Source organism: Lissotriton vulgaris, chromosome 8 (genome assembly GCF_964263255.1).
Source record: "Lissotriton vulgaris chromosome 8, aLisVul1.2, whole genome shotgun sequence".
NCBI lineage: Eukaryota > Metazoa > Chordata > Amphibia > Caudata > Salamandridae > Lissotriton > Lissotriton vulgaris.
In genome coordinates, this window is record NC_141696.1 from 577,101,540 (window position 1) to 577,114,191 (window position 12,652).

The 12,652-nt window shown below is 41.8% G+C and overlaps 1 protein-coding gene across 1 annotated transcript in view; it reads right to left on the bottom strand.

Annotated features, from left to right (window-relative positions):
- The window catches only part of ABHD10 (abhydrolase domain containing 10, depalmitoylase), a 219,478-nt gene that overhangs the window by 147,111 nt on the left and 59,715 nt on the right, over nt 1-12,652 (bottom strand). Inside the window, exon 2 of the mRNA XM_086934417.1 lies at nt 7,779-7,971. Within this exon, the coding sequence (XP_086790543.1) occupies nt 7,779-7,971 (193 nt within the window). The remainder of the gene's footprint in view (nt 1-7,778; nt 7,972-12,652) is intronic.

Below are 12,652 nucleotides of genomic sequence, written 5' to 3' on the forward strand. Positions count from 1 at the left end.
CAGAAAAGGGCACCTTTTCAAGCGATGCAGATATTAGGGAAACCTTCAGAACATTCTTTCAATCAATCAATCACGAAGATCTCAACGTCACACATAATGATATCACGAGCTGGTTAGAGGATATCTCCCTACGATCCTTGTCACTTGAACAGAGTAGGTTTCTGGAAGAGGAAATAAGCATTGCTGAAGTAGAGCAGGCTATAAGGGGAGCAAAAGGGGGCAAGGCGGCAGGAACCGATGGTTTACCGAGCGAAATATACAAAAACTTGATATCAGAGGTGTCCCCAATTTTAGCGGCTTTATTTAATCAAATATTGAGGGATGGAGAAGTACCTCCTGCTTCTTTGGACAACGCCTCTATAACCCTCATTTTGAAGCCAGGGAAGCCTCCCTCGGATTGTGGCTCATACCGGCCTATTTCTATTCTAAACACCGATTACAAAATTTTTGCCACTATATTGGCCAAACGGCTTGGCCAGGTTGCGCCTGACATACTACACTCCAACCAAAAAGGCTTTATAAGAGGGAGACAGTTATATGAGCTCAGTTACGAACTAGTAGGATCCATAGACGTGGCCATAAAAGAAGTTCTTCCCCTATCTATTCTCACGTTGGATGCCACCAAGGCCTTCGACAGGGTGAACTGGCTGTACCTGTCAGAGGCTTTGAAAAAATTTAACGTCGGAGATAAATTCCGTAGAGCAATCGACTTGCTATATCGTAGTCCTTCAGCTTCAATCTTGATCAATGGGGGCCTTACGGCACCATTTAGTGTAACCAGAGGAACCCGACAGGGCTGTCCCCTGTCTCCCCTCCTTTCCGATTTATACATCGAGCCCTTCGCGCAAACATTAAGAGACAGTACACTTATCAAACCTTTTGTCTTCGGAGACTGGGAAAAAATAGTGGCACTTTATGCTGATGATATAATGATTTTTACGACAAACATTAATGCAGCATATCCAGAGGCCATTGACCTAGCTCTTAAATGTAGAAAAATCTCAGGATACGAAGTGAATGCCTCTAAAACAGAGTCAATGTCTTGGAATATCAACTTAATTACAGGCAATGAAACTTCAAGACCTCAACTACGATATCTGGGGAAAAATATAGTTAAAGACATTGACTCGATTGCTTCTTTAAATTTTGCCAAAATAGCAGCGCAATGCCGAAAACACATGAGACTGGTCACACCTTCCGCTTACTATCTTAGGTAAGGTTAATCTGGTAAAGATGTGTATTCTGCCAAAGATCTCGTTTCTATTTTATTTAATTCAATTCCACTTTTCTTTGATCCTAAGTTAATTTCAAAGCTACAGAGCGCGATTTCTACTTTCATTTGGAATAATAAGAGCCCAAGAATCTCTTAGAAGAAAATAAGACGCCGCAGAGAGAAGGGAGGGCTGGCGGGACCAGATCTTCAGGTCTACGCATGGGCGTTTCAGCTCTCGCATTCACGCATGCTATTAAAAACACCAGTAGCAACAGGGGTAGGTCACATGTTCTCTACTTTACTGAATTGTGAGGGAGTAGGACAGGGCACTTTTTTGTTTAAATTCGGAGACCCCAAATTTAAAAAATAAATAAAATTGAAGGTATTACAGGGGATAGCATCCACGTGGTATAGAGTGAGGCACGCGATCAAATTGGGGTATTACTCAGAGAATGCTCCTATATGGGACCTACCCGCTCCCCCAGCTTGGGCAGAAGACGCACTAACACATCCACTAAGAGAGGCCGGAATCAACACTTGGGGAGACCTGTTCATGGATGGATCTCTACTTCCTTGGGACTACTTAACCAACAAAGTCGGGCCAAGCCTGTCGAGATTCAAATACATACAAATTTCAAGCTGGTCTCAGACATATAAGGTACAGCCAACCCGGATCAGCAGCTTACCTATAGGTGGTAATAGTGAACTAGTGACGTGCCTGCTGGACAGTCCCCCTGCAAAGAAGGAAATATCACTCTGGTACAATAAGATCATAGAGGAAACAGATGGTAAATTTTGCCTTCAGACATCATTATGGGCTGATTCAATGCCAGGTATAGACGTGGAGGAGCTTTGGTCGGCTTCTTGTGTAGTGTTGTGGGACCTGGTTAAACCTGCTTGCCTCCGTAGGAACCATCTTTTCACAATACACAGGGCATACTATTCCCCGCAGAGGCTGACAAAGTTTTCTTCGACAGGCCCGGTCTCATGCCCAAGGTGTGGACTAGCTGCTGCATCCGACATTCATATGTTTTACGAATGCCCAAAAATAACTTCATTCTGGGACTCTATAGGAAACAAACTATCCCTGTCACTGGGTTATCACATTTCCATTGACCTCGCCCTTGTTATCTTCGGCCTGAGGGGCAATGCCCGTAATGCTGCTTCTAATTTGTTGTTTTATTCTATTCTGGCGGCGCGTAGGGAGATCTGCAGACGCTCAGCCGCCCACCATACACGAATGGCGGTCATCGGTCCTCCAGATTTCTAAACTTGACCTAGCCAGGGGAGGAAATCCGAGCAGGAGAGCTTTTTGGACACAGTTAGAGCAGTAGTTTTGAGAGCCTGGGTTTTTTTTTTCCCCCCCCAGGTACCATGATTAATGCGGGCATTGCTTACCCTTGTATCTATGGCAAGGAGCCATGGTGCTTATGGGGCCTCGGTATCTCGGGCACTATCTACTAACGAATAGCCCTAAGCAAATTCTTTCAAGGCTTATGTGTACGTGCTGTTGGGAACTGGCCTCCCCTCTCTCCCACGACATCCCTGCCAGCTAACGCTGAGACAGTACAGAAGCACAGCCTAATTTTCTTCTCTGTGGCAATTTCTAGTTTTGATAGATTGGAGCCATGCACGCAAATGAGGATAAAAAAAAAAAAAACATACTACTCACATACAGCCCTGGCCCAAAAGGGCTATGGGGAGGGTGCCAGGTATAAGAGAGCGTGTGGAGAAGATGGAACGTTTTTACACATTTTGTGGGAATGTCAAATCATACACAGATACTGAACGAGGAGGTTGGGGTGTATGATGAATATGCTGGGCCATGAACTCGAACTGGAGGGTAATAGGTGCTTACTTAATATATGGGGGCCAACAGACTTAAATAGTAAGGAGAAACTGTGGGCGACACTGGGGTACATGATAGCCAAACGCAATATTGCAAGATTGTGGGGAGCAAGAGGGGCCCCAACACTGGCATTGTGAAAGCAAGATATGGACTGGTGTATGTTCCGAGAAAAAACAGTTTATGTGTCCAGGGGGTGTCCAAAGAAATGGTCACAAGTATGGGCAAAATGGAACGAATATTGTGGTACAATATGTGCACCCACAGTGTTTCCTACCGTCCCTGCTCCTGATGAAGAAGTGTCACCTGATTGAAGTGCATTCTAAAAATGAGTGGCTTTACTTGCTTACTGTATCGTAGCAATCTCCTGTCGGAGACCGGTAAGAATTATTTGGGTGTGTATATTTTGCTAATGTATCTTTGCATCTCTGCTTTCAATAAAAAGAGTTTAAAAAATGCCACTTCGAGAAAGGGGCATTTTTCTGTTCTAAAACTCTTTTAGTTTAACTCGAGCCCACACTGGAGGCTGGGGAAGACATCTGTGCATTCCCAGTAACAGTTATAAACATTGGGCATGCAACTGGAACAACAGATATTTGCTATTTGGAGACCTTGATGGATAGATTGGAGGCAGAGGTTTTGGAACTTGGCCTCTGGGAAGCCAGATCATGGTTAGAGTAAAGATTAAGATCTGCATTCCATGGTCTCATGGCAGACTGGACTGAAATTTAGATGAGACATCTGTGGTTCAAAGAGGAACCTTCCCCAACTTTAAAGGCACACTACAGTATAACTACTGATGCCATACTTCTGCAGACCAGAGATACAATTGTGGGGATGAGGAACTGGACATCCTGGAACTGCGTGGTGCACACTGCCAGAGAAATCTGTTTTGCACAAGGAGGGTTACTGCCATTGGAAGAGACTGTGCACCCTTCCTGAATAGTGGCTGGCATGGACTGACTACCTACTGCAATGTGGCTCTTTAAGGTGTGCTCTCCAAGGGCTTGTTGGCTTGCCCCTGTGGAGGTATCAGGGACACCTAAGACCTCCCGCTAGGGACCCACACTGTCTACGAGTAATAGCTGGAGAGCAGTGCCCTCTTAAGCGCCCACATTGTCTGCTAGATCCCAACTGGCAGCACGCCGTGAGCGAGGGACAAAGTATTGTGCCTGGAGACCAGATTGCCTTGTGCGGAGCCAAAAAGTGTTACCCGAATCTAAGGAGTATGGTCCCTGCATCATGGGGTCCTCAACACGCATAAGCATAAGCATCTTGATTTGTGATGAGCGGATTCACCATTTGTGGGATACAGCATGTCGACCGATCTCTCTCTTGTGACATGCAGACAGCATGCTCATTGCATACTATGTCTGATTCACAGGTACCTGTAATAATGCCTCATTCTACCTTGTGCAGTACCGCTAAACTTGCGCCTGTTTGTGTGACTGTAATTGCTTGGTGTAACCCACATCAAAGCGCACTAGCATTGTGCCTCATTTCTAGGGAGGTACAGTATTTGCAACTTTTAGTTGTGTGTGACCGGTAGTGTCTGGTGTGACCCGTATCAACACGCACAAGATGAGGTGCTTCATTTCCAAGGAAGTTGCAACTCTTCATTGTGTGTGACCGAAACTATCTGGTGCATCTGGTATCTACAAGCACCAGACATTGTGCCTTATTTCCAGGGAGGTGCAGGGTAGTGTTTTCGTATTCGGTTGTGCCCGGATTGCCTGGGTGCTACTTTGATCAATGTGTATCTGACGGGGTGCCTCCTTCTTCTGAGACAATCCCCTGTTTCACCCCCCTATTCAGAGATTGTTCCTTTTGTACTCTCAGTGTGATGGATCAACTGCCCTCTCCTCACCGGGCCCCTACGAATTTGTGTTGCAGGGTTGTATGCCCGGATCAGGCCTGTGTGGTGAGACAAATTGACTTGGCGAGGAAAACTTCAGGGAGCGATCCGAAGTGGGTTAAGAGACTGTGTGACCCCCTGTGCTTCACAGAACTGGGCTGGTGCTAGAAGGCCACACTTGGAACCCTTTAATTGAACGACTATCGCCCTCAGTCTGCATCTGCTCCACATAATGTGGGTGAACTTCGCAGGTGGTGGCCAAACCCCCATTTGTTGACTGCCCCCGAAGTAGACCTGCTACCTACCCCCACCTTCTTCCCTGTGACCCTGGCTAAGTGTGACTCCAGCCACAATCGGCCTAGTATCAGGGGGAGGGTTTTTTATCTCAAACTTGTGGTCTTAGGGTAGTCTAGGTTAACTGGAAGTTGAAGGTGGGCTTGGTCCACGGGGTCCGCATTATCCATTGACCTGCCGGATATTCGCTATATCCCATTACAGTGCTGTGTAAGAGTGTGCTCCATATGGACCTGCCTGATATCCGCTGCACCGCTCAGCGGTTCTGAGTGTAAGGGAGTGACTACATGAGGAACGCCTGTTATTAATTACACCGCACACCCTGTTGCTTTACATGTTGATTCCTTGCCAATAAAATACTACGTTTGACATTGGTTTTTACCCGTTCGGCCTTGGCCCACAGTGCTGTTTAAAAGTGTTGCAAATATCTGTGTGTCCACATTTTTTTATATAGTTGTAATCTGGGGTGCTCCCTATAACTGTATGGTATTTAATTATAATAACTGCCAGGGTGGGCCTAGTTCTGACGTTTTGCACCACTTAAGGGGGGTGTGGGATAAAGTAGGATCTTTCCCAAGTGAGCATACTAATGATGTAATTTTACCACGTTTGGGCATAGTACTGCTAGTGATATTTCCAAATGTGATTTATGCCCAGAAATACATGATGTTCCTGTTGTGTTAATTAGTGTTGGTGTTGAATACAAACTTCGTTTACATACACCATGTGTGAAATATCTTTTGTGCCGCTTAGTGTGTTTATTGTGGGAGTGCTGTGCCAATGCTTAACACATTACCTCTATGATAAGCCTGACTGCTCAATGGCAAGCTACCCCACGGTGAGTGCAGGTCATACCGTGAGTGTAATCACCTACCTCTGATGGGAGTGATAGGCTCTGACTGTCTGGGGCACCGCCTCAGTCAACCAGAAAGGGCAAGTTCCAGCAATCGACCAATGATTATCATAGCCTGACCTACCATGCACAGATTGAGAACTTAGCAAATCTATTTACACATAAGGATAACAACATTTTGGAGGTTTGTTAATAGGCGGCTAGAATTCAAACCATTATTGAACATTAACTAGGTTAGGTTTAGGCATTCTGGCATACATGAAAGTGGGATGTGGACCTTTCAAAAGACAGATAAAGCCTTGTTAGCTGAAAGATGATTTTGTACATATCTACTGGGTGGGGCAGCCCCAGACCTAAAATGCACTTTATTTACAAACAGTTTTACTAGAAATTAAGACCTCCTGGCCTTGTGTTCACTCCGTTCTAGCAGTCTAAATTTGGTCCAGTACCAATGCAACACTAAAATAGGCAAATATGGTTGATGTGTTATCGAACTGGTCAATATCAATAATTACAGTGGGCTTCGAGTCAGCCCAAAGTTTATAATTGGTCGTTTTTTTGTCAATCTGATTTGCTTGCTTCCTATTTGCTGGCTTTCCTTCCTTGACTTGTGTCTTTTCCTTCCTTGCTACCCATCTTCTCTATCATCCTTTTTATTGTGCAACTCGTACCTTTCCTTTTTTATTTAGCTTGCAGCACTATATGGAAGATCATGTGTTACCTTGCTGTCATCCCTGTGTACTGCTTCTCTTCCTGACAACCCTGCCATTTCTGAATTGCCCCAACCTCCACAGCTGGCTTGTTGCTTCCCCCACTAGTTCACCCTCTGCTTCCTTTTATAATCCCCGCCCACTCTGCTGCAACCCCTCATCTCAGCTCGCCGGGGTATTTACCTGCTTCCTCTGCCCCTTCCAACTTACCTACCTGACCTGTTTTTTCAAATGTATTATTTTAACTGTTTAGTTCGGCAGCTGCAATTTGCTAGCTGGCTGTTCTCTTCTAAAAACAAGCGTTAGTGCACCATTTTTTCCCCATTTATCATTGCAAAAGCATCTACCACCTTGGGACAGATTTTTTTTTTATTTTTTTTTAATGACTGCCAAGTCTTGACATATGCGCACTGTAAAAATCATTGGCAAAGCCAAAAGGTTTGTATTGCAAAAACACATGACCTACTATGTTTTATATTTGGTCATGATTAACTGCAGCCCAATGTTTTTCATTAATACTTTTTCCCATATGATGCCGAATTGTGAGACATACAATTTCCAATGGAAAACATGTTGCGATAACAGATTTATCTTGCTACTCAGGTTTTATTGCTTAGGCCTCTTTAAAATAAAGATTTTCTGAGTGTGAATGTAAAGGTGGTCATGTAAGCTTGACTGGATGAGGGCCATGCCTCGTTCATAAATAGATGATGCTTATTCCTTAAAGAAACCTGACCCCCTTGACTGTTGCTTCAACTGGCCAAGCCCTCTAAAAAAATTAAATTTGAAAAAAGGAGGCGGCGAATCTAGGTGGAATTTTAGGACTTACTTTTTACTGGCATCTACTTGGCAACAAAAAATGATTAGCTGTGTCACTTATGAAACCACGAATTAGAAATTATGAAGTGAGTCAATAAAAACCTTTAATCACGTAGCATGTTTCAGACATAGCATCAAACATCAATGGACTAGATGTAAAACAAGAGCAGAAACAAAGCAGTCCTTACCTTACAAAGGAATGTCCAAGTGAGTTGCAGAATTCTTCAAGGGCAACTCCTTTCTGACCATTCATGTTGGAAGCATAGCCGGGAAGGAAAATAACACCTGGATTCTTGCCTTTAATCTTCTGGTAAGCCAGCTTCGGAAGATCCGGTCGATTTAGGAACTGTACTGTTGCCTTGTGCCTGCAACCTACCACAACTAAACAACACATAATTTACAATCTTTGAAAAGAGAATTTCTAATTTATAGTCACATGCGCCTGGGCAAAACAGAAATACTGAAGACCTAATTATAGAAGCAGAAATAATTTTATGCAGGAAGTACAGTCAGGTTGAATAATTTAAATAGAAACTGTTGTTGACTTTATAAGTAAACATATAAATAATAGTGAGCATGGGGGTCACACAAGCATATTATGATCAACAAGCTTTAGCCAAGTCAAAGTAACTTCAGTGCACCTTTCCCTTAACGCCCAGCTTCAGTACCTGCAAACATTTATTGCAAGATGATCTACCATTCAACATAAAATAAGTTACAGCACATAACCACTTGATACACAATTTCCCTAAAACGTTTCTCCCACTTTGTACTACTTTAAGAAACATATATTATGTGATATAAATTTGAGTATTGCAATATTAAAGACAGCACCTTTATAAAAGTTTGCAATTTCCGCTCCCGTTTCAGACCCATTTCCTTGGTTTTGTCGTCATGTAATAGCCTTCTAGATTTAAATCACAATTAATTTCTGTTGTTTAGAACCAACAAAACCAAACATGTATCTTCAAAATATAAGTGATTCTAAAAGTCATGTGAATATCCATCATAAACTGAAGGTAATGTGAAACATAATGATGCAACCAAAAATACGCTACAATGAAAAGATTGCATTATCACCACCAATGACTTTGTAATCCTAATTGCATTTATATAGCACTTAAGATCCCATACGAGGCGTCGAAGGGCTTTCTGACGAGTAGCACACTACTCTGGAACCCAAACAGGATTAGTGGTGAATTAGTATAGGGAAATATGAAATTATTTTGAGCGGGGGACATGCGAGTCTTTTAATTGGATTGAGAAGGATAACGGAGGGATAGAAGAGGGAAGGTCTAGAAAGTGTCTATTTGGAGATTATAGCAGCAGGCGGTGGTTGGAGATGAGGGGAAGGGGAAAGAGTCCGAGGGAATGGTGTAAAAGGCTTATTTGGGAGATCTGAACAGTAAAAGAGGTTTGAAATGATGCAAGGTGGGGTTGAGGAGGGAAGAGTCTAAAAGGGGTTGTTTTGAGGGTCATAGTAGTAGAATGGGATGTGGGATGAGTCAGAGTGCAGGTAAAGGATATTTTGAGAGAGGATTAGGGTGAGAAATAGGGTTGAGCATTTGAGAGAGTAGTAGATTTTGGTTTGGGATGAGTCAGAGAGTGGAGGTAGGGTGAGCTATAGGGTAGTGCTTTGGAGATGCTGAATTAGAAAGGGTTATTTTGGGGGTCATAGTAGTGGAATGGGTTTGGGATGAGTCAGAGTGGAGTTAGAGGATATATTGAGAGAAGAATAGGGTGTGAAATAGGGTTGTGGACTGGCAAGAGTAGTAGATTGAGGTCTGGGATGAGTCAGAGTGGAGGTAGAAGATATATTGAGAGAGGTATAGGGTGAGATATAGGGTAGTGCATTGGAGATGCTGAATTAGGAATAAAGTAATAAATATAAAGATACACGAGTACATGGAAGGTATATATATATATATATATATATATATATATATATATATATATATATATATATATGTACAGTAATATATCTAGATTTAAATTGTATATAATAAACTCAGACTTTTTAAGAGTGTCGCCGTACTTTAAGCCAATGTATTTGTTTCTATATTTTACTCAATTGTGAAGCAATTGTAGAAGAATAGTTATGATAAAAATGTACGTATTTATGCAGTGACATATATATATATATATATATATATATATATATATATATATATATATAATATATATATATATATATATAAAGAATAGACTAATAAAGCCATAAGTAATATGTATGTTTGTTCGGCAGAACTAACGAATATCTATATATTTATTATCATGATTATTATACAAATTCATACAAAGGAAAAAACATAGCTAGGTACACATATATAGTCCATATAACGGCTTAAATACACAGGGATAGGCTGTATAGTTATGTTAGAGTATGCAGGTTATATGGGGAAGAGCCAACTCAATAAGTCATCTGAAGATAAGGAAGTTATTCATGGATCTTATGTTTGGCGGTAAAGAGTTCCATAGTTTGGCTGCTTGAACAGAGAAGGATATGCCACCTATGTTTTTTTCTTGTATGGTGGGATTTTGAGGCGCGGTGCCAGTCTAAAGCAGAGGTTCTTTTGTTGAATTTTTTTATTTTATTTATTTAAGAAGTTTTATATAGCGCTAGCCTGACCGGAGGGTATCGGAGTAATTCACATCAGTTACACAGCAGAGGAAAAGAGAGCAGAAGAAAATACAATAAAGCAAGAAAATCCAGATAATAATAATCATAGTGACAGTGAGGTAAGAGTTCCATTTCAAGCTAATGTTAACACCGAATCGGGGAGGGGTGGTGTGTCAATCTCAAGGCTCCAGCTGCTCCTATCTGTTCGCTAGGGATCGCTCCATGTATCGCTTTGTGGGTGATACAAAGCAGCTTGGGTGTGGATCTTCTGGCAATCAGTAACCAATTTAGGGCCTTCAAGGCAAGGGAAATGTGGGTTTGTGGTTTTATATGCAAGAGTATGTATATCAAATCACAATCTGTTGTAGTCTTTTCATAGGTGTTAAAGATCATCCGTGGGAGAGGCAATTGGCGTAATCGAGTTTAGACTGAACAAGAGAGATAGTAGCCTTGTGTGGAAATCCCAGGTAGGGGAAGATGTGTTGCAGAGTTTTTATAGTAATGAAGCTTGATCTTGTTAGTTTGTCCACTTGGTCATTCATTGATAGCTTGGAGTTCATGGTATTCCAAGGTTTCTTACTTCTTAAGATACTTTAGGTGGTTTTCCCTGATCATCAGACCAGGCAACAAGTGGGTCCTCATTTTTCTATTAGCCACATGTGAGTATTTCCGTTTTGGAAGCATTCAATTTGAGATGGTTCCATGTCATCCACTGATCCATGACTCTGAGTCAACTCAAAATGTGTACGTTTCGAATGGCTTTGTGGGTTTCCAGTTTAAGAAGTATTTGTGTGTCATCTACATAGTTATAGCATTTGAGGTGAAATTAATTGATCAGTGCTGGTAATAACATCATGTAGATATTAAAAAGCATGGGTGAGATGACAGAGCCTTAAGTGACCCCAGTTTTATGAAGTATGGTTTTTGGATGAGAAAGGAGGGGGCAGGGGGGAATGGATGACATTTGTTCTGTTTTGAAGGTAGGATGTGATACAGATGAGAGTAGACCCCTCTATGATGGCTTCGTAGAGTCTTTGTATTAGAGTGTCGAGGTCAACTGTGTCAAAGGCAGCTGAGAGTTCCAAGAGAAGTAGTGCAGCAACCCTGTTACTGTCAACTGTGTTCTTAAGGTCATTCCAGATGGCAATGAAGGCAGATTCTGAGCCTCTTCCTCGACTAAATCCTATTTGGAAGTATGCAAGAATGGAATTATCTTAAATGAATTGTGACATCTGGGCAAATGCTGCTCTTTCTATCAGTATGCCAAAGAACGATCCACTTGTAATCTGTCTGTAGTTGTCAGGGTTAACCAGGTCTAGGTTTTTTTTCTTTAGTAATGGGCCTATGTATGACTTGCTTAGGTCTTCTGGAAATATTCCAGTAGTTAAGGAATGGTTGTTGATTCTTTTTACTGGTGTGGCAGCAGAGATAGTTAGAAGAATTTATTGAAGGTTTGTGGAGGACAAGGGTCAGAAAGACTGCCGCCAGGCCTGCTTGCTTTGACCAGGTCCATAGATTCATTGTATGACATTTGTTGGAAGGATTGCAGAGGCTGGGTTAGCCTACTTTTGGAGGGTTTTTTTGGAAAAGGGTCTGTGCTGGTGTTTTTTCTTTGCTTTAAATAGGAGTTCAAGTGTCTGCCTGCTTTGGTTATGCAATGATTTGCCAGTTTGTATGTGAATTCTTGAGTAATTGGAGGAGTTCCTTCTATACAATTTGGTTTCCGAAAATCAGTGAAAATTTTACAGAACTCTTTATTTGCACAGATTATCATTTTGAATTCTGCCTGAACAGTGCTTTTTGATTGATGACTAACAAAATCTGTTAAGTTTTTGTAGGCAATGTTTGTCTTGATTTGTGTTTGTTTTGAGCCAGGTGCATTGCAGCTAATTTGCTTTTATCTTTTAGCTCTCTAAGGTGCCTGTTTTCTTTTCTTTTGTTCTGTTGTGTTGTTCATAGTGGTATTGGGATATCAAAATATTCCTTTAGCCTCTCATATAGTTTATGAACTGAATTTAATGGGTCTATATCTGTATTGGATGTTAGTTGTATTTCTAAGCGTTCAAAACTGAGTTTATTTCATGGATGATATGTGGATTCAGGTAAGGTTTTAGATGTGTTGCTATATGGTTTTTTAATTTGGAAAACAAGCAAATGGTGGTCTGACCATGTGACTGGAGTAAGTACATATGATTGCTGGAAGAGATTATATGTGTGGTGGAGTGGAGTGGAGTGTAAGGGTTGTGTTTTTTTTGGTAAGAAGAGGAGGAGGGTGTTGGTGGATGAAACGATGGAAGACTGCTTATAGGTTTGATGGTGGCAGAAAGGGCTCGGTTAGGAGTAATTAGAGGGTAGAGCTGGTGCTTTGTATAAGCAGGGAGCGTGGTTCTTTGTTAATTAAGTACAGTGTGGATTTGGGTTGTGTTGATGAGGAGTGAATTG